The following is a 23163-nucleotide window of genomic DNA, read 5'->3' on the forward strand; positions in this document are numbered from 1 at the left end:
ACAGTTTCTGTCTTTATCCCCCTTTGAGCCTGCTTCAAAATGTGACCTCATATTCCTATTATGGAAATCTCTCTTTTTGGTAGCTGTCACATCAGCTAGATGAATATCAGAATTACAGGCCTTATGCATCAAGAGCCTGTATTTAATTTTTCATAAAGACAGAGTATCACTACGTACTAATCCATCTTTTCTCCCCAAAGTGATTTCTGATTTCTCTGTGAACCAATCCATTGAACTCCCAGTGTTTTTCCCAAACTATTCTAATAAAGGAGAATACTGTCTACATTCATTGGACGTTTGTACTTAGATGGGACTAAATCTATCCGCAAGTCAGATCAACTTTTCATTTCCTTCTCTAGGCCAAAAATGTGATATGCTGTATCAAAATCTACTTTATCAAAGTGGCTCAGAGATTGTACTTCTTTTTCATATTCATGTGCAAATCAGCCTAAACCTCACAATATCAAAGACATTCAACTAGAGCTATAGCAACTTCTGTTGCTTTTCACTCCAGAGCTTCTGTGGATGACATTTGCACAGCATCCATTTGGGCTAAACCTCACACTTTCATCAGACATTACAAGTTGGATATGGTCTCCAGGGGAAGAGCTGCCTTTGTCTCAATGGTGTTTAGGAATGTTCTTCCATAAGGGCCACCCAGGTTTCTCAGGTAGCTTGGGATTCTATCCCATCAGTGATGAATGGGAAGAAGATTGACAACATCAGATAAAGAAGTTATGTCTTACCATAACGTTCCATCTGTGTTGTTGATCTTCTTCCATTCCTCACATCCCACCAAAGGCTCCTGGTGGATCTTCTTGGTCCTTGTGGTGTTTTCAGGGTTTTTGTGCAGAAATGGCCTCTTTTTTTTTACTTCGATATGTTTTATTCAAACTCGATCTGAGGTAACAGGGAGAAGGGCATTGTGGGTAGCAGCTTAGCTTGAGAGTTTTTGGTGTATGCGAGCTTGGTATTAGGCCGACTTGATTCCTAGGGCTGAGAACCGAACCAATCAGTGATGAATGGAAGATCAGCAACACAGATGGAACGTTATGGTAAGACAGAACTTCTTTTTTCACATTACTCTCACAGAGTGGTGTTTTTTCTCTCTTGTAGCTCATAGAAACTATTCATGCTCCTCGACATGATACAGCATGATATCAAGAACTGGTTTAACACCCATGCCCCTTGATGCTTCTGGAAGGTTCCCATAGCAAGTATGGTCAGTGTTGCACATATACTGGCATTCACATGGATTGGTATGTCACACATCCCATGAGATTCCATGTGAAAATTGCATATGTCTACAAGCTACCATATGGCATCCCTGTCCTTATAATAGTGTCCGTCTATGTCACTGTCATGGAGGTGATGGTAGGTCAGGAGTGGTCAGATCCATCTGCGACATTGAGGGTAGTGAAATGCATTGCAGACACTGGCTGTGAGAGTGGCCCCTATCAAATGCTGTTTGGCTAATACAGATGATACTCCTATCATTTTAATTTGGTTGTTCTTTCTGTCTGTGATGATATGCAAATTTGCTGCTCAAAGTGGCTCATCACACTTTTTTAAATACATTCATGCCTCCATTGTTGCTTATCCTGATATGAAGTCACCATTGCTCTAAGTTCCATAATGTTGTTTATTTGTGTATCATTATACAGTCACTTATATATGATACTTACTGCCCTGTTTTTCAGGTAGAACAATCTTACTACATATGTCTTTGAATCTGCCCTACCATGCATGCCACTGCTGATCATGTTGTTTCACATATGCAGTGTACTTAATGTTTTTGACTCCCAATGAGTGTTGTAATGCTGTTTCTGCATTGATTGCATCAATAACATTTTCAAAGTTAAAAAAGTAGATGTGAGAAATAAATGCTGCCTACAATGTGCACAGATGACAGTGGACTGCTACAGTGAGTGACTACTGCTTAAACTATACTTTATAGCTATTTGCTCTTCATATTATGTTTTAATGTCATTGTAGTCCCTTCTTATTGTTTCATTATGTGTAATCTTTTTCATATTTTTATGGAAGTTTCTGCTTCTGTTTTGGCATGGGTCATGGCCAAAAAGGGTCCATAGAACTTTTCACTTAGATTAAGATTAAATAAAATGAAATTAAAATTAAATAAAACAAAAATAAATTATTAATTGACATGTACAGGTAGAAAACGATGAAATACTAAATGAGAGAGAGAATGCTCCTTACAACTGTGTAGAGGAAGAGGATACTAAGAGCCCTGAGTGTGGCCAGAACAGCTCAAGGTTAGAGGAAACCCAGGACACTGGAAAGGTCAGTTAAGAGGAGAGAATAATGATGCTTTGTTTGCTCACTTTTATCTTGAGTGACGAATAAGGAAAAGTGTTTTGAGGGATACTTTTTCTATCCTGATCCCTGGTAGAGATTGGAGGGATATGTCTGCTTATGGAGTAGGAGGTGAGGCACATGGCTTCTTGAGTGTTATTCCACCTATGGTAGTGAGTGCCAACCCTCATACCACCATCTGATTGCAATTCCTTGAGTATTATCTGTGAATATGTAGTAGAAACAAATGCTTAATGTAAAAGTACACACTTTCATAGAGTTTAACTCAACCCTTAGATTTCTTTTTCCCTACAGTATGGTTTCAGTAATTTTTAGGTACTTGAACCTTGCCTATACTTTATAAATCTTTCATTTCCTTGCCTTGGAATCAAGGGAAGGGAAAGCCCACCCACATTTCTTTTAAGAGTAACTTCTTGCAAACTTTGGCAGATGAATTTGTCTGTGCCTGCATGACACATCACAGACAGAGAGAAATCTTTTATTTTTTTCCTGTCAGATACCAGCAATCAGTCCTGCTGATGACAGCAGGGCAGCAGCTGCTTTTAAAAAAACAGGCCTGAATGTTTTAAATCTGTTTTCCCCTGAAGAGAAACAGTATTGGTGCATCTAGTTGATAAGGGTAACTGCTTGTCTGTCTTTTTATAGAGCAAATCTGATTTGGGCAGTTCTGTCCATTTTGGGGGTATGTGTAAAATAGCAAATGTCTTGATATTCTACAAGAAAAAAATACTTTTTGACATTCCTCTAAATGTCACAGAAAGCTGTGATACGCCATTTGAGTAATTTTAATAATATCAAATAAAGTAATACAAACAATCAGTATTGCACATCACAGAGTCCTTATTTTTGGTATTAATATGAAAATAATTATTTTTCATTTGATGATGATATGGTTTGCCCTGCACATTGGGCATCTAAAAATATGGAAACCCTAATAGTTGAACAAACTTTTTACACAGTGATTCACTTAAGTTTCTGAACTGTAACACTTTTATAGAAAGTAGCATTACTTTTACACATATAATTACAGATTTAACATGCTGAATGATTATGGTTTTGATGACATGTTAATATGCTACATTATATAACAAAATCAAGGGATTGCGATGCCACAACAGTGGGAAAATGTAATTTATAAAGGCATCTGTGTGTCATTTAAAAAAAATCTCAGAACACAAATTCAAATAAGATAGTTTTACTTCTTTGTACTGTATTTATGCTTTTTGAGTAAACCCAGCAACCATATTATTACATTTTCCTAACATTCAGGATAACCGTGCACACACACACACACACACACACACACACACACACACACACACACACACACACACACACACACACACACACACACAATTTTCTACTGCTACAGACACTGGTGAGTAGAAGAACCACTTCTTTGAAGTGTTGATTTACAAGTCATGGATTGCAGTGGTAGCTTTGGCTCCTCAGGAAGAGTGTGGGGGGATGTCTGTCAGGGCTCATAGGAGGACAAAATGGCAGCTCTTACAAAAAGCCTTCATTTTAGCTACTTCCATTGGCTGGAGCTGTATAACTGCTGTGAATAACTTAAAAGAAGCTCTGAGAGAAATGTCTGTGATGGTCATTCAGGAAAAAATTTAAGCACTTGTGCTGCAGAGTGTGTGTAGCATGCCTGTGACTCACTACTGCCATTGTATCTCAGTTGACTAGGAAGACATCACTGCTTTCTTGTGTCTAGCATGACTGAAAGAAAGGAGACTTGAAATAGATTCTGAGAAGGAGACAGGAAAGTATTAAAACAATATCATGCTAATACGGCTTGCCCCATGTCTGTATTTTGTGGAAAACTTGTTCATATTTTGTAAGAAGTCCCTAGAATTATTTTGATGCATTAAAATAGCCCAAAAAATAAGGATATAGTGAAAAATTATTTTGAGTTATAAGATAAAGTTTTCGTTTAGAGGAAATTCACTGATAGCTGCCTGAATGACAAGCTTCTCTTCAGTATATCCATATCAGTGATTCCCGTGGCCACAAGGCACAGGGGCATAGGCTTTAATAATAATAATAATAATAATAAAAAATGCAGTGAGTCTAAAAATGTGGGCACTCAGCTGTCTTGAGTTTTTCTTGCTGTTTATTAATGCATGTATTTTTGCATATGCATGTTTTATATATTTATAGTTGAGCATGCATGTGTGAGTGACTTTACATGCTGCATTTTATAGCAATGCAGAAGTAAAATACATAATTTAGAAGGTTTACTATTGGCTTTTCAAATCTGCTTTGGTCAACTGTTTAGAATGTCGACCCAAAATGCTGAATCTGTAATGCCGGAAAGTAAACCAAAGTGAAAATGAATACATCAACAACCATGGTTCGATGTATTCGACATAGAAGGAGGTGACGTCACTCACCTACTGCTATGCACATTAACATACCGTTAAACTCTACATCAGCGGTATATTAATCCTACTATTTTGCAGTGGGGCTATGCCACCCTGCACACCCCATGTGGAGGGCTGCACCCCCCACAACCCTTGCACATTAAATATACCATCCCCGAGATTGCACTACAATGAGGAAATGGGCTAATTCCATGTTCCTCACTGAACCACGATCACCCTCCACAATGTCGAACCCAAGTGCCTGAATTACACTACACATTTGCTGTAGTGTAGTTGATACATTTTGGTTCGACATTCTGCCAACTTGAAAACTACAAGTGGACCACATGTGGGTCGACTGATACAGTTTCAAGGTTTTCCGTGTAAACCATTTAAAAACATGGTACTCACACAGAGTTAACAGTATTGCTCTAAAACAGAGGTGGCTATAATAAGGAAGTACCGAGAAGACATATAGGGCTAATGGGGTCTATATCTCGAAATCAAACTTCCAAAATGTCAAACACCATAAGTTCAAACTTGGAAGATCGAATTTGGATAACATCGACACTTCAAAACAGCAAATTTTTTCCTAGGGAAAAAAATTCGCTGTTCCGAAAAACACACACATAACACAATCACACCAAACACCTTCAAAACCTACACTAAACCTAACATACACCATTATCTATGCACTATCCTTAACCCAGCCCTAATCTTAAAGTCCGTCACTACAACACACTTACCTGATCCACACCCTAACCCTAAAGTCCGTCACTACCCATTCATACACTTACCTTGACCCAGTCCAAAAATGACGAAGAAGCAGAAACGGCCAACCGAATTCTTTCTCTGGGAAAGAATTCGGGTTTCCATGGCTTCGACATTCTCAACTTTCGAACTACCAAGTTTGGCCTTCTCAACGTTCAATTTCGCGATAGGAACCTGGGCTAATGTTACAGCTTCATTCTTCTTCTTCTTTCGGCTTTTCCCGGTTAGAAATCGCCACAACGGATCACCTGTCTGCTCATGATTGGCAGTGGAGTTTTACGGTGTTAGTTGCCAGCCCGGTGCCCAACCTTCCACAGAAGGCACACACATGCACACACTTGCACCTAGGGCCAATTTAGAGTGTCCAATCCACCTACAGCATGTCTTTTGGGATGTGGGAGGAAACCGGAGCACCCGGAGGAAACCCACGCGACAATGTTACAACTTCATTAATTCACTGAATTCATTCATAAAGATTAGTCATAGTAAGTTTTTTTTGTTTTTGAACATGCAAGCACTGAATTAATGAGGTTAGTGAAAGACTGAAGATTTAGCGTAGACCCTGCATGTATAGAATTTCATTTGTTCTTTTTACTGCATTACAGACTGGTTAATAGGCATAAAAAGAGTGAACTACTGCTTCTTTACTAGGTCTGTCACAGAAATAAATTGCAGGGCAGTTTTGATGTCTAAACATACATCTTTAACCATATGAAAAATTTTTAGTATGGCTTAAAAGATGCATTCTTAGAAATCATTTGAAGGGCTAGTTAAAAATGCTTCAGCCTGTGGGCCACTAGTTGAATAGCTCTAATGGAATGTAATTAAGAGGTGTTACCTCAAAACATGTTTGCTAAAGTTATTGCTATTGTGATTTACTACTTTAAGGAATGAGATGTGGCTATGGCTATAAAGGTGGAGTTTTACCAGCTGGTGAGCACTTTTATGTTTTGTCATGCATATATTTGTATAAATTATATGTTAAGTCTCCTGGTAGTCTCTCTCATCCACATGTGTATTCCTTTTTTTTTTTTTTATGAACTGATTTCTTTCTGCCTTTCAGGTATACATGCCGAGGTCTCTTTGAACGTCACAAGCTGCTTTTCAGTTTTCAGATGTGTGCCAAAATCTTAGAAGTGGCTGGAAAGCTGAACATGGATGAATACAACTTCTTCTTGAGAGGTGGAGTGGTGAGTAAACCTTAATAAATGAGATCTGTCTATGTGCATGGTCTGAAGTTGTTGTTGTTTGTCTTTCGGCTTTTCCCGGTTAGGGGTCGCCACAGCGGAACTCCGGTCCACTAATGATTGACAGTAGATTTTCGCGAACGCTGAGGTGCCAACTCGACGTCCAGCCTTCAACGAAGGCACGCCCTTACGCATGTCTTTCGAACGCCACCCAACCGAATGGTCTGAAGCAAATAGCAAAAACATGCGGACAGATGACATATTTTTTATGTTGCTGTCCTGTTTCTATTTAATTCTGTACCTGTTATATTGCTTACGCATTGTATAATTCTATACCTGTATTTTTGTACTTTGCCTGGGTTGCTAGCCAGTTCCATTAAATTTAGCCTTTTACCAGGACAGTGTACAAATTTTTGCCACCCCATTTTTCAGTGGTCACGCAGTGCTACTGTTCTTGAAACACATAAGCATTGTACTTCTTGTGTTCATTTCATTATTTACTGAGCTGTACCTTGAATTGTCTCACTTCAGCAGCTCTACTGGAGTTTCCCTATTTGCAGCTGCTGCACTCTGTCATTTGTTCAGTCTAAGATGTCCTTCATTGATCATTGTTGCAGTATTCACTACATATAGGTAGTCTGCAAGGATATGTACATCTGACTAGCATTCTAGAACTCAGGTGTCTTCCTGTTGTGCCAGACATCCAATGTATGTCTTAAGTGTGAGATTGCAAAGCAGTACGTAAGGGACATACGGGTGCAAAAATCCTCTGAATGGTCTTGCCACCAGCCCAAATAGTGAGATTTCACTTTACTTTGGTCTGTCAGCTGTACGGCCTGTGCCACTTTCTTTTGCATTGAGCAGATAAGTATCCATGTTTCAGAAAACTACTTCTTTCTTTCAAATTTTGACAAAACTTTGATATTGTTCATGACAACTAGGAGGGGGTCAATGTGACTGTGGAACGCAGATTCTGTATAGATATGGTCCCACTAAGTATTTGTTCTACTTAGCATCCAGTCATAACTATAAAGAGTGTTCCATTTGTTAGTTCTTTGTTCCCAAAACATTGCAATGTCATTTTCTTGAGAATCAGAGACCTGAAGAGCTTACTCATGTTACGCTGGTCTATGAATCTTCCCACTTGACTATCCTTTAGCAGCCAAAGAAGAAGCTCAGAGATGAAGCCCAAAGCTTCTGTTGTCTGGTTAGACCTGAAGCTACTGCAATAGCACTTGGTGAGCCCTCCAATCATCCATGTTTTGCAGCTTCCACTGTCGTGATCCTCTTGAGGGCAGAACAGGTGCAACATTTTGCCTTGTTCTGCTCTACTGATCAGATGGCTATTTCAACGACAGAGGAGGAGCCATGGCTCATTATATCTAAGGGACCTGAGGATATTCCTAAAATTGTGGTCTGGGAAGAAGTACCAGGTACCCTGGTTGGGCTAAGTCTGGAGTTGGATCCTCCTCATTATGTCCACGCTGACCCTCCTAAGAAAAAGAAGCAGAAGACAAAGCATTCCTTCTCTTCTTCTGTTTACTGAGAGCCTTCATAACAAATTATTTAATTTTTCCCAGGGTTTTTTGAAGGCTGTTATGTCCCTGAAGCCTCCTCAGCTTTTCTTTTCATCTGTTGCTTCTCCTCTCAAGACAGATAAAGCTACATCTTCTGAAGAGGAGGACTCAGAATCTAAGATGGATTCCTTAGCCAATCCCTCTCAGATTCATTCATCAGTTAGTTTTGAATTAGAGGAACTTTACTTTGAAGGCACTGTATTGAAGATGATGCATCACTTTCAGTAGGAAAGTAAGGAGATTTTTGACATATAAAAACGTATTAAAATCTCATATACATGGGAATCTCCACACTTTTTGCTATTCTACTGGTCTTAAGAGCCTTACAACACACTTTTGCCACTACTTTTTTAAATACTGAATCCCCCTAGCCGCAAAGAAATCTTGCAGGCTTGCAAAGTTCAGTGCACCCTCAAATTGCTTTATAAAAATATTTCCTCAGACCTTGCAGTGAATTCTGTGGATTTGAATAAATCTACGAAGTTACTTCCATCTGTTAATGCCTTACCTAATGATAAATACTGTACGTTAGGGCTATGAACAGGTAAGCAAAAAAAGTATACACTTCTGCTACTCTTTTTTTTCCAGGCTATAAATTATCATACCTCTATAATTAGGTACCTTTTCACCCTTATGGGAGATGTGAATAAGCTCCTGACGGATTTGCTTGAATCTGATAATAAAACATCTTTTCTATCTTTGCTGAATTTTGCTGTCCAAGGAGAGACAGGTATTCTGTCAACTGCAGTAATGATGCTGCTGCTGTTTCTTCAAGGGCCACAGCTACAGGATCTGTCTTAAGAGGGTACCCTTAGTTGAGACTCCAGTCTTTACATGAAGATATCAAAAGCAATTATTAGATGCCCCCAGACAGGGAAACAGTCTCTGAACCTGCTGCTGCAGCAATATTTAAAAGCCTGCAAGAAAAAGGTAACATTATGCAGGACATTAAACAGATTTTCTTCTCTCCTGCACCTATGTTCCAGAGGAATTACCCTTTTTTAAGAAAGAATGGAAATAACAAAAAATGGGTAAAAAGTTTACCAAAAAGAAGTTCCAGGGAAAAAAAAAACGAAGTCATACTTAAAAGGAATAAATGTTTCCTTTCCTGACGAATCTACCAGTTTGACTGTCATCATCTTTCTTTTCTACCCCCCCCCCCAGCCTATCCCTTCCATATCTTTCAAACAAATGATCTCATGCCCTCTCTATATGGAGATTGCAACTTTAGATCAGTGGGACCTCAACATCATAGAGAAAGGATAGAAACTAACATGGCCTTCTCCTCTGACCCTTCTAAGCATTTCACAAATGCCACCAAACCAAGAAAACCTTATTTTGCCCATTGTAAGGGAGTTGCTGCATCAGGGGAATGTAGAACCAGTTCTCATCCAACAGCCAAAAAAGTTTTTTGCTCAAGAATTTTCTTGGTTCCAAGAAAGGAAGGCACTTGGAAGCGTATTTTGGTCCTTCAGTCCTTAACATCTTCCTAAGGGTCCAAAATTTAGGATGCTGTCTCTTCAAACCTTGCTCCCTGTGATTCTTCCACAAGCCTTTTGATTACCCTGGACCTTAGAGATGGAGATCTTCATAGTCACAGAAAATACTTAAGGTTTTGTGCATTGCAATCTTACTTTCAATTTTCTTCTTTACCCTTTGGCCTTTCTACAGCTGCAAGAGAACTCACCAAATGCCTACCCCCAGTGTTTGCCTTTTGTATACTCCAGGATATTCATATCTGTCACTAGATGGTGGATGTGCTTCTCTTGGTTCCACTAGGGACCTTCGACTTTACAATAAACATGAAAGATTCTACCCTACTACCATCTCAAAGTCTGACATTTCTAGGCTGTCATCGCAACACTGCATGATGGCTTTTCTGTCACAAGACAAGATACAGTTTCTGACTGCTTACCTCTAGTCCCTCCTACCTTTGAAATTGACCTTGGCAAAAGAAATGCTGAAAGCCCTGAGGTTTTTATGGAACCATCCATAAAATAATAACTTTTGCAGAAGAAAAAAATGATACCTTTTGCCAGACTTCACATGAGGAATATTCAATGGTACCTAAAGTCATTTTGGTTCAGCATTCCCATTCCTTGTACTTCCCGATTCCTCTCTTGCCCTTCACACAGAAGGAATTTATTTGGTAGATGAACCAGATGTCACTCAGTCAAGGCATGTACTTTCTGGTTCTCTTTCGCAGTCAGGAAGTCTACATGGATGCTTCAGACCTGTTCAGGAATATAAATGTCCAGGAAATTTGGTCATCATCTGACCCAAATCTGCATATAAATGTCAAGGAAGTTAAAGCACTGATTTTGACCCTTGAAATCTCTATATCACCTCTAGGCTCCCAAGACTCACTGAATCCATCTAGGCAATACTACTATAATGTGGGACATTTGTAAACAAAGTACAGAATCTCATCTCCTCTGCAGACTAGCCATGATAGCTTGGGAGATTGCTATTCAGCACAACCTTTTTCTCCAGACAATTACATTCCTTCACAGATGAACAATGTGGTGGGTTATCTAAACATAGCCAAGACAGACCCTTATGAGTGGATGTTGAACTTGGAAGTCTTTCTTCAGACTGTCCATCATTGGAGAACTCCACAAATAGATCTTTTTGTTTTCACACAGAGCATTCAGCTCAAATTGTCTTGCCTAAGAGCCCCAAGCTCATTCTCATGAAGAAAAAAAAATCCTTGATGCCTTCCCTCCCTTTCCTTTGATTACCAAGACTCTGCTCAGAATTAAAAAACATTTTTTTTTTCAAAGATGCTGTTGGTGCTCCCCCCACACACACACATCTATCACCACCATCTTGTAGCTCAGAAAACACTGATTCTCCCTTCTCTTCCACCTAGCCAAGGGCAAATATAAGTTACTGCACAGGATAAACTTGTTCACACAACAGGAAGTCTCTCTCATTCACCTCACTCTTTGGGTAATAGAATTCTGATACCATTTAGGCAACTTTTTTTTTCATTGGAAGTGCTACTGATATTACAGGAGGCAAGAAAATTAGCCAGAAGAATACCTTATATTTCTAAATGGAAAAATCATTTCTTCCAGATGCTAACAGGACCTTTATTATATGGGCAATTCCTAGTATTTTTATATCTTTGTGCGATGATCAGTTCAGGGCTGGTATACTCTTCAATTAAAGCACATTTCTCAGCCATATCTGCCTGTTTTCCTGTGGATTTGCCCTTATCTGCAATTTTTAAAAGGTGTCCTACACATCAGGTCACAAAGAACATTTATACTGCCCCTTTGAGTCCTGAATTTTGTATTGGATATGCTGACTCTTCTTACTTTTTTGCCTACCTTTTCTCCCTCTTTAAGTCATGTAAAAGGGTCTCATAGTTACAAGCCATAATGGTATCTCTTCCTCCTTTTCTTGTTTTCTCCAAGGACAGGGAAGCCGTTATTGCCAACAATTCTTTCATGCCTAAAGAGTCAATTATATTTCTGTAAACTAGTCAGAGTTGCCTACTTTCTACTCAAATCCTCAAAGCAAATTTTACATTTTGAGATGTCCACAGGCAGCTAAGCTTTTATTTTGACAAGGTTAAAACTATCAGAAAGACTGACAGGCTCTTTGTTATCTTTCAAGATAACAAGCTGGGTAGCACTGCCTCAAAACAAATCATTTCTAGACAGATTTCCTTAGATATTTTATTTTGTTATTCATTCCATGGCAAATCCTTTCCTCCCCAAGTTAAAGCTTGTTCCACTGAAATATTTGCATATTCAGGGGATATTTTCAAGGGTGTGGACTCTAAATCCATCTTAGAAGCCCTTCTGAGCTGGGAATTTCTGGTTAAAGGCTTATTGTGCCTGCTTACTTGAACTGTTTCTTTCTGAAATGTGTGTGCCTTGTTTGCTGTAGCCCAGAAGTTAGTAGTTTATTGGCCATTTTAGGCTTATTTCTATCTCTTTCATTTCCCTGCTATAAAAAACACATTTGCATGTTTTTTTGCGCTTGAATTCATCTCAGCAAGTGCCTGACAGGTGTCCTGCAGAGTTCTACAGAAGCAGAGAGACAAAAGAGAGAATTTGGAGTGATTAAGTATCATTTTTCTGCATTTTCTTGCTGTCTTTAATTCTGCCTAAAACGCCAATTTGTTAGCATTTCTGTGATTTAAAAAGCTTGTTTCTGCTACATGTTGTTTGTCTTTCGGCTTTTTCCCGGTAAGGGGTCGCCACAGGGGAACTCCAGTCTGCTAATGATTGGCAGTAGATTTTTACGAAACGCCGAGGTGCCAGCTCGACGCCCAACCTTCAAAGAAGGCACGTCCATTTACGTGCGCATGTCTTTCGAACACTACCCTCCTTGTTTTTGCTACATATTTTACTTATTTGCTGCCTGCACTTGAACTAAGTCATTTTTCTGTTTAAATAATCTGTTTAACTGTTGTAGGCTACACACTAAAGTATGCTAGCCATTTCTGTGCATTTAAAGTGTCTTTTTTTATTGTATCTGCTTTATTTTCTGAAAAAAACGAACAAAAAAATATATATGTACTTGTTTCCCACCTTTATGAACTAGTATAGTCCGGTTTTCAGGTTATTGCTGAATTCAGGGCTGTGTTACATGGTTTTTTTGTTGCCCATACCTTACTTGGATGGAAGGAAGTTTCTCTGTTCACCTGTGAGAGAGGGGAGCTTTGAGCAGCCTATCTGTCCCTGGAGGAGTGGTTTCAGCCCACATGTTAGTAGTTTATTGGCCATTTTGGGCTAATTTCTATCTCTTTCATTTCCCTGCTATTAAAAACTGCATTTGTGTGCCGGGCAGCACCAGTTAGCTAGGGTTAAACTATTCCCGGCTCCATGAAGTGTACTCTTCAATTTTTCCCTTGGAACTAGACAAACTTTCAGCTTAAGCACTCAAACCATTCATTTCACAGCCCAGCACTTGTTCAAAACTTATAGCAAGCACTAATTAACCCTAGCATAGACCCCCCCATACTGTCCAGAAGGACAAGGCTCTCTATTCGTTCCTACCAGCCAATCAGTAAAACAGCTCACTTTACCTATTCAGACATGTCCAAACTGCAGTTTCAGGTGTACTCTCCAGTCCAACTGGTGAATCTGGGCATTTTAAGGCAATGTTACACAGACATCCCTCTCCTCATACCACCAAACACTAATATATGCGAGAGATGCAATTATACAGCCAAACTGGAGGCAAAGCTCTCTCAACCCAAGACTGGAACTGGCAGTCAAGAGGAGAAGGAAAATACTTGCAACAGACCACCAGTCTCACATAGACCTGCTAAACCAACACAAGCAAATAACACACATAAATACATGAAAACATACTCGGAGGCTCTAAATAAAAATCTGCAAAAGCAACAGAGACCTCCAAAGCAGACACCCAAGCAACCTCCACACCCCATCACAAACCATGAGACACATACTACACATAATCAGTGTGCCACGCAATCACAGCCCTTAAGGCAAAATAACATACCCAATACACTAGTAATAGGTGACTCTATAGTCAGGCACACTGATGTCCCAATAACTAGGCTGGAACAAGGAGAAGGTTACAATTAGCTGCCAGTCAGGTGCCAGGATCCGCCACATAACACAAGCACTCAGGTCGCTCCAGAACAAGTACAAATGCGACTCTGTCATTGTCCATGTTGGTGTGAATGACCTGAGACATACCTCCCTGGACTACATGAAAAGAGACATTGAAGAGCTCTCTGATCACGTAACCCAGGCCGGTATGACCCTGACCCTGAGTAGCATCCTGCCCTCAACAGGAATGATGCCACAGTATAAAGAAAAAATTATCAATTTCAATAATTGGCTAAGTTTCTGGTGTCATTTAAAGGGAATCCAGTATCTGTCTGCCTGGGATGACATGCTCGACAAGCCACGTTGCTTCGCAAGAGATGGCTTGCACCTGTCACCCTTAGGCTTTTGAATATTGGCCAAGGCTTTTGCTGCCCCCATAGTGCCTTTTTTAGGCAAGGCTCAAAAGACAAACCCACCACCGTAAATAGCACAAGTAACCAAAACCTAAGGATAATGCTACTCAACGCCAGAAGTTTAAACCTCAAAATGCATGCACTCAAGGCACTCCTCAGTATGGAGAACACCGATATCTGTGCAGTAACAGAAAACTGGTTTAAGGCTCCAGAGAGCACCCCAGCACTACCAGGCTATAACTCATTCCATACTTTTCGGCCACAGAACCCAGTCCGAAACACAAAAGGTGGGGGTGTATCCATATTCATCAAGGATACCCACACCTCCAGGTTAGTGGTGCAGCACAATACCTCAGAGATCATCCATGTGCAACTAACAATGGGAAAAACTGCAATTCAAATTGTAGCTTGCTACAGATCACCCACCATGACCCAGGACCCCCATTCCACATTTCTGGAGTCACTGGAAAATATGAAGGTTCTACCAAATGCCCTAATATTGGGTGATTTCAATTACCCAAACATTAACTGGGAGAACTACTCAAGTACTAACTCCCTTGCCCAATGCTTTCTAGAATTTATAAACTCGAATGGCCTGGATCAACTGGTCAACACCCCCACCAGAGGTGATAACATATTGGACCTGGTCATCACCAACATGGACGACAGGTGTTCTACACCGGAGGTCAATCCCTCACTGGTTAGATCAGACCATAGACTAATCACTCTGGATATCCACATTCTGCCCCCACCCCCAATCAAGGAAACTACTGTGAAAAACTTTTCAAAAGCAAACCATGTTACTTAAGACCGAAGTGGAAAGGTTCACAGCCCCCATGCTAAAGAACAACACTGTCCAAGCTGCTGAATCCCTTACAAAGGCACTCTATGAGCACCTGCAAGAATGCATGGATCGTGCTATCCCAAGCAAAACCAAGACTCACTCCTCCAAGAAAAGGAAACCAGTCTGGTGGACCCCTGCCATAAACAAACTATACAATAGAAGGAGGAAACTAGTACAGAAAAGAGTAAAATCCCAAGAAGGAAAGACATCCCTGATCAGTATCAGCAAGAAACTACAATCCCTCATAAAATCATCCAAAGCTAGCTTCTAAAGAAAAATTTCCAAGGACTCCAAAAATAACCACAAAGCGTTCTTTAGCTATGTTAAGAACATAAGTGGAAACGCTCAGATCTGCACTGAGTTGGTGCAGATTGGCACAAAATACACTAAACTGACTGATATTGCCAACATTCTGGCAGACAGGTTTAGTGCAAATTTCACCCCCCCTCACCCCCTAAAGGGCCCATAACCATACCAGAAGAATGAAGAGCCCCAGCAATCACTGACACACAGGTTAAAACAGCCCTATCCAAAGCCAAAAACACAGCTTCAATGGGATCGGACGGTGTCCCAGGCTGTATCTTACACAAACTCGAAAGTGAACTAACCCCTCACCTAAACACACTGTTCAAACTTAGCCTCTCTACAGGCTACGTACCCATAGAGTGGCGCACAGCAACAGTTATCCCGCTTCACAAAGGTGGAGCCACAATGGACCCCGGGAACTATCACCCTGTAAGCTTGACTAGCTTGGTCTGCAAGGCTATGGAGCGCATCATCATGGAACTCATTAACAGAGACATTGGGAACCTCCAAACATTGGACCCTACACAGTTTGGCTTTGTTAAGGGCAGATCATGCCTCCTAAACCTGGTGGACTTTTTTGAGACAGTTACCAAGGCTTTAGACGAGGGAAAGGAGGTCCACACAGCCTACCTAGACCTCACAAAGGCTTTCTACACCATTCCCCATTCTGGTGTTATAGACAAGCTCACCAGCCTGAACATAAACCCCTATATCACGAGATGGGTTGCCAATTGGCTCATGGATAGAACCCAGACGGTGGGACTTGCAAGCTTTACGTCCGACTCTAAACCGGTTACAAGTGGCGTCCCCCAGGACTCAGTCTTGGGACCCCTCCTGTTCGGTATATACTTCTCAGAGGTACAGGCAAGCACAGGAGGACTATGGCTGACCAAGTTTGCAGATGACTGCAAACTGGGGGCCATAATTGACTCTCCAGCTGATACAGACATCCTTCAGAATGGTCTCACTGAGACAGATACCTGGTGTCAAAATCATGGCCTCAAGCTAAATGCCAAAAAGTGCATAGTCATCCCCTTTGGAAAAAACAAATTACCCGCGAACTACCACATAGGTGGTAGTCCCCTAAATACAGAAAATGTAATAAGGAATCTGGGGACCCAATTAGATAGTACTTTCTCCTTTGATAATCATATTTCCAAGGTGGTTAGAAAATCCTTCTTTGTGGCCCACCTAATCACAAAAGGGTTTACATCTAGAACAAAAGAGGTTATTGTGCCCCTCTTCTCATCAGACCCATCATAGAGTACAATGCCCCATTTGGGGTGTACCTTACAAGACACCTGCAACAGCTGGAAAGACCACAGAAGTACCTGACCAAGAGGATTACTGGCCTCAAACAGATGCCCTATACAGCCCGACTGAAGAAACTCCAGCTATACTCGTTTGCATACCGCTTACTCAGAAGTGATCACTACCTGACATACAAGGCCATGTCCAACCCAGAATTGATGGACATGCTCCACCTAAAAAAAAAAAAATCCCCGAGAGCCACACGCTATAAGGATCTAAACCTCACAACAACAATAAATAGGACTTGCTGGAGGGATAGATTCCTGTCCCAGAGACTACCCATGCTTTGGAACAGGATTCCAATCTACATTAGGCAGAGCCCCTCACTAACACTCTTCAAGAGAAACCTTGACGATGGATGGGAAACAGAAAATTTACCCTGGGGGTCACTGCAGTGGCTCTGCTGGACAGAGGTACAGGGAACTAATCTAAGGGGACGGCGAAAGCCATCACATTCTGGCTAGGCTTACAGATGCCCTTGGGCAGATAGCCTAGTACTTAACTATGAACCTAAGCTCCCCCTTGGGCTTCCATGTGCTCACTCAGTTACTAAGCACTATAAAACTGATGCTTACTCAAGATCAAGGGCTAAATTTACCAGATCTTCAAGGATTTCTGGATTCCAGTTAATCTCCTATTTTATCCTCCCAGACACACTAAAATATTTAGGAATCTTCCCTTGTGTAGTGAGTACTGCAACAATGATCAGTGAAGTATATATCATGTAGATCACTGTTGTAGTATGCACACCATCCATCCATTCCCCTTCTTTTTTTTTGTATATTTTTATATTCATCTCTAGACCAGATGGTCTTCAGTTTCGCCATTTTCCTCTCAAATAGTTGGTATATAAAGTCTATCATTTGCCTCTACCCTTTTGGTCTGGGGCAAGAAAATCCTGAGGATTTTTGTGTCAATACTTCCCTTATGTACCAATTTTGCACTTAAGACATACCTTGGACATACAGTGTAAGAGCAAAATGCCCATGCTTTGGTATGCTAGCTGGACATATGGTATATTTGGTGAGCTACTTCCTGTATGTAGTGTATATTGCAGCAGTGATGTAATCAGACATCTACTGTAATAGTAAGATCTTACAGAACTGTACTTTCTTGAAGGATGGTGAATGAAAGGGAATGATGCCTCTGGTATACTGCTTTATTGAAGTGTGATAAAGATGTATCCTGTGGTGGCAGCTAAGCAGCACATCACCTCAGTAATAAGAACATTACAAAGGTGTCACCAGCAGATATTGTATTGTATTTAGAAGCATGGGAAACATTACCATTATTTCATGCATTCTTCATGTGATGCAAAAATACTAAAGTCCATGTCTCGTAACATGAATTTTGCTCTCAGAAATCCAAAGACCACCAGCCAGATCCTACTAGATTGATAGAACAATTCATTCAGCATCTAGCCATGGAGTAGATATGACTTGTGTGTTCTGTGACTTAGGGCTAGAAGCCTGGGCCTGAGAGAAGTCAGCCAAGGCAAACTTAAGCCATAATCTTACACTGGATGAATTTTTCTGTATCGTAATACATTATCATTTATTTATTAGGAGTATTTTCTGTAGCGGTGTTGCCATTTCATTTCAGTTGTCTGTATTGTTGCTTTGTGTTTCCACTGAATTTATCTAAAGTTAGAAAGTTACAGAATTGAACACTGTCCTATTTATTTTGCAGGTTCTGGATCGAGAGGGGCAGATGGACAACCCTTGCTCCAGCTGGCTAGCAGATATCAACTGGGATAACATAACAGAACTGGACAAGTTAACCAACTTCCATGGGATCATGAATTCATTTGAGCAGTATCCAAGAGACTGGAATATTTGGTATACATGCTCAGAGCCAGAGAATTCTACTTTACCAGGTCAGAGTGCACTATAAAAAGCACACAAACATCATTGTAAGCTGTACCTTTCAGTACCAACCTAACTGCATCTGTTTTATAATGTATGTCCTCTTTTGATGCTAGTCAGAATATGTTTATCATTGGTTCAGGAGCTTGGATAAACCTTTTATATGGTACAGGGGTTTCAATTAATGACAGGGTAGAAATGAAAATGCTGCAGAACAAAGATAGCTGATCTGATGGTGCCAATTTTCATTCTGTCCTCAACTGTGGGGTTCGGATCCAATCCTCAGATCCAGCTCTGCCATTACTATAGCTCGTGGTAACCAAAAAGCTCTTGAGCTTCTACCTTTATCTATAATGCACCAAACCCTAATATACCTCACATCTTATTTGCGCTTTTAATGAAAGGACGTGGTTAGCCATAGCTCTTGAGCTTCTGCGTTTTCTCATTTTTTTGTCAGATAAGATAGCTTTTTTCTTAATTTTATATGTGTGTGTGTGTGTGTGTGTGTGTGTGTGTGTGTGTGTTTATATTTATATATATACATATATATATATATATATATATATATATGTAGTGTGTGTGTGTCTACTTCAGTAGACCGAACTTTCACTTACCCGACTTTCATAATGTTGAGACGAAAAGGCCAACAACCCCATGCCACCGATGTCCTGGAACACCGACTTTCCACTCCAGGTAAGTAACCACTTGGCCAACCTGAAAAATAAGTTAAAACCAAAGCAAAGTAAACCCACACCCCCTATGTGGAGAGCTGCATTCTCCACACCCCCTAACTAAATATACCAACTGCAAGATCGTACTACCGTGGGGGTAAGGAGCAAAGTTCAACATGGTGGCCAAGCGGTTACTTACCTGGAGTGGAAAGTCAGTGTTCCAGGACATCAGTGTTATGGGGTTGTTGGCCTTTTTGTCTCAGCATTATGAAAGTTGGGTAAGTGAAAGTTCAATCTACTGAAGTGGACCTATAGATATATATAAAATATTATGTTATATATATTTTTTTCCTTTCTGTCATAGTTTACTGTTGTTTCCTTTACCCTTGTAGTATTTGTAATTCTTAAAATACCATTGTTGGTATCTATCTCTAACTGGTCTTACACAATAGTGTATTTCTAATTACAATTGTTAGTTTTATCTTCCTTTTATATCTATATCTATATCTGTATATATATATATATATATATATATATATATATATATATATATATATATATATATATATATATCCTTTGATCCTCATCATTCCGTTCCACAGGGACAGCCAGTTTGAGACCTCCAGTCTACCCAGCAGGGTCTTGTGTTGTCTTTAATCACTTACCTAGAACACCACACTGAGGAAGTCCTTAAGAAGAGAAGGTGCAAGAGGAGGCACTTGGACTTTACACAAGAGTCAGTTACTGAAGATATGGACTTCACTAAGGCTGAATTGTCCCCACGATCACCTCCAGAAGATGTCTCTTTTGGAGACATCCTTGAAATCTGAACACAGAGAGGTGGTTGGACTCCCAACAGTCCTTGACCTGAGGAGTCAGTATTTCTGGAGGTCTTTGGAGCTTTCCCATCTACTTGTTGGGTTACTCCACCTACCGATGAGCTCATTGATTTGGTCTCTCAGTGGCATGGAAGGAGCCTGGCAGAGTGGAACCAATTCCCAAAAGGCCAGGTAGGATTCTAGCACCATCTGTATGAAAAGAATTTTGGGCTGAAGGGGTGCCCATGGATGCCATGGTTATAGTGGTGGCCACCAAGAAGGAATGTACCAAACAGAGTTCCTCTGTTCATCCCCCTAACAGGAAGTTTAGCATAGTGGACAGATTTGGGAAGCATGTCTTTGCTTCAGTGACATTTGCTCTCAGGTTGCCGAACTGTTTGGCACATTGTACTATATTGCAAAGGGATTTGAGCAAACAATTTTCAGCCTTCCTTTCAGGAACTATTTCTGCTGAGGCCCAATCATCTGTGGCTTCTCAGTTGACTATCCTCCATTGTATCTCAAAATCATCCAAGAGGCTCATTTTGCATGCAGCAGAAGGTGCGTCAAGAGCAGCAAGTTCAGGGATATTTATTCGGAGGCATGCCTGGATGCGTTTATGTAATTTTATGGAGCTCTTCAAGTCTTCGTTTGTCAACAGTTCATTTGACAGCATATCTTTGCTTTGCCCCAAAGTGAAGGACATATTATCCAGATGTGAGAAAAATGGAAAGACCCTTTCTGCAGTAGGCATATGTTTTTCAACCCCTCAAAGATCCTTTTCTAGGAGTCAATAAGATGGTCAGAAGATGTGGTTCAGAAAATCCCAGGGTCCTTTCCAGGACACACATGGAGAGAGTTCCTTCAGGGGCAGTGGGGGGAACTCTAATGGTCGACGCCACTCCATGGCAGAGAAGGCCCGCACAACCAGGGATCCAGAAATTCTTTCTCTGACAGACCTTATCAGGATTCCTGAAAGGAGGCTCAGTTGTCCACCTCTGGAGGCAGTTGGCGGTTGACTATCCCTGCACCAGAGAGTCTGACACAGAATAATAGGGTGCAGGCAATTATTTCCAGAAGTTTTATAATACCCTTTTTCTTTCCACCCCCAACTCTACTAAAAATTCCCAACATTCATCTTGGTCAGAGGAAAGAAGCAGCAATACAAGTACAAAAGGTTCTAGAAAAAGTCATCCAAGAGGTCCTGCCAGACCAGATAGAATGTGGAACTTACTCCGGATTATTTTTAGTGCCAAAGAAAACAGGGAACTGGAGACTAATTTTGGATCTCAGCAACTTGAACAAGTCAGTTTGACACAAAGTTTTGGATGGTTAGGGTTCAGTCCATTCTCCCTTTTCTGGACAAGGATGACTGGATGTGCTCAGCAGTCCTTCAGAATGTGTAATATCACATAAAGTTGAACAGACAATCCAGAAGGTATTTACACTTCCAGCTGGGTGCCAGTCATTACCAGTTCTGAGTTCTGCCCTTTGGCCTCACCACAGCCCTCAGAGTGTTTACCAAATGTATGGCAGTAGTGGCAGCTCACTTGAGACTGTAAAGATTCTGTGTGTTTCCATATCTAGATGACTGGCTCTTTGCCACCCTGACCAGGCTTCTCTTAATAAGGGCAATAATTCAGGTACTCTAGTTTTGTTCTTGTCTGGGGATAACCATAAATTACGACAAGTCTCACCTGCAACCAACTCAAAACATGGAATTCATAGGAGCGGTTTTCAACACAAACTCATTGATAGCTTGTCTTCCTCTCTCAAGAGTACAGACTATCGAATTGCAGGTCAGGAAAATAATCTGCAGTACCAAGATTTCAGCCCACTTGGTCCTTCTAGCCCTAGGGTCATTGTCAGCAGCAATAACCCTGGTTCCTCTAGCCAAATTTCTTATAAGAATTCTTCATTGGATGTTAGCGCAGTGGTCTATTCTTTATCAGCGCATGTCACCACAAATAAGAATCACTCAGGCATGCAAGAGGGATCTCAGGTGGTGGATTCAATCAGATCAGTTTCTACAAGGTCGTCCATTTCTTCTCCCTCAGCCAAGGTCACAGTGACCATGGACACTTCTCAGTTGGGGTGGGGGGGGGGGCACTTTCTGGATAAAACAGTCCAAGGCATTTGGTCTCCTGAATAGGCCAACTTGCATGCATATCAGTGTCCTAGAGATTAGAGCTGTGCTTTTAGCATTGCAGGCCTTCCAGGATGCTCTCCCCTCCGGGATGATTACGATTCAAATGGACAATATGTCATTAATTTGGTACATCAACAAACAAGGAAGGACCAGATCATACCCCCTGTGTCAAGAAACACTCAGAGTGTGGCTAAGGGTGATCTCATCTGACTCCTTTCTCATAGCAATGCACCTTTTGGGAAAGTCCATTGCAATAGCAGACAAATTGAGCAAGTCCATTCTTTTGCCCCACGAGTGGTCCCTCAACAAGAAAGTGGAAGAAATGATATTTCATCGATGGGGCCAGCCTTGCTGTGATCTTTTTGCTTCTCCCCTACACAGCAAATGCAACTTCTTCACCTTAATCCCTCTGCAGGGGGAATCACAGAGGGATGCTGTACTTCACGATTGGCCTCCCGGTCTGCTTTATGCCTACCCATTAATTCTGAAATTTCTACAGAAAGCTGTCAGGTTGAAGAGCAGAATCATTCTCATTGTACCTTACTGACCTCAACAGATTTGATTCCTCTTCCTCTGGCCTCATCTACTTTACAAACCTTGGATTCTGGACGCGATTCCAGACCTTTTGTCTCACCTGACAGACATGATTCACCCATACATCTCAAACCACATGCTTACAGCCTGGTTTCTCCAGTTTCATTTCACTTGCCCATCATATCCTTTTATTTTCCCATAAACCCTCAACACGATAACTCTATTCAAGTAAATGGAAAAGATTTCTTTACTAGGCACAACAAAATTGTGTTGATCCTTTCTCAGCTCCAATACAGAACATACTTGAATTTTAAGCTTTGCTTTTCAAAGAATGGGTGAGTTCCTCTCCCATTAAGGTTCATTTAGCAGCAATATCTAATTTTCATATTGGATTAAAAGATTCTTTAGTAGCCTCTGCTAAACTGTGCAAAGCATTTTTGAGAGGCATTCTTCTTTTGTGACCACCCTTTAAAG

The 23163-nt window shown here is 40.8% G+C and overlaps 1 protein-coding gene across 1 annotated transcript in view; it reads left to right on the plus strand.

Annotated features, from left to right (window-relative positions):
* The window catches only part of DNAH2 (dynein axonemal heavy chain 2), a 6636854-nt gene that overhangs the window by 5903725 nt on the left and 709966 nt on the right, over positions 1-23163 (plus strand). Inside the window, exons 75-76 of the mRNA XM_044077324.1 lie at positions 6541-6667; positions 18342-18528. Coding sequence (XP_043933259.1) covers positions 6541-6667; positions 18342-18528 — 314 coding nt within the window. The remainder of the gene's footprint in view (positions 1-6540; positions 6668-18341; positions 18529-23163) is intronic.

Source organism: Protopterus annectens, chromosome 7.part0, assembly GCF_019279795.1.
Source record: "Protopterus annectens isolate FY-2018-M chromosome 7.part0, PAN1.0, whole genome shotgun sequence".
NCBI lineage: Eukaryota > Metazoa > Chordata > Ceratodontiformes > Protopteridae > Protopterus > Protopterus annectens.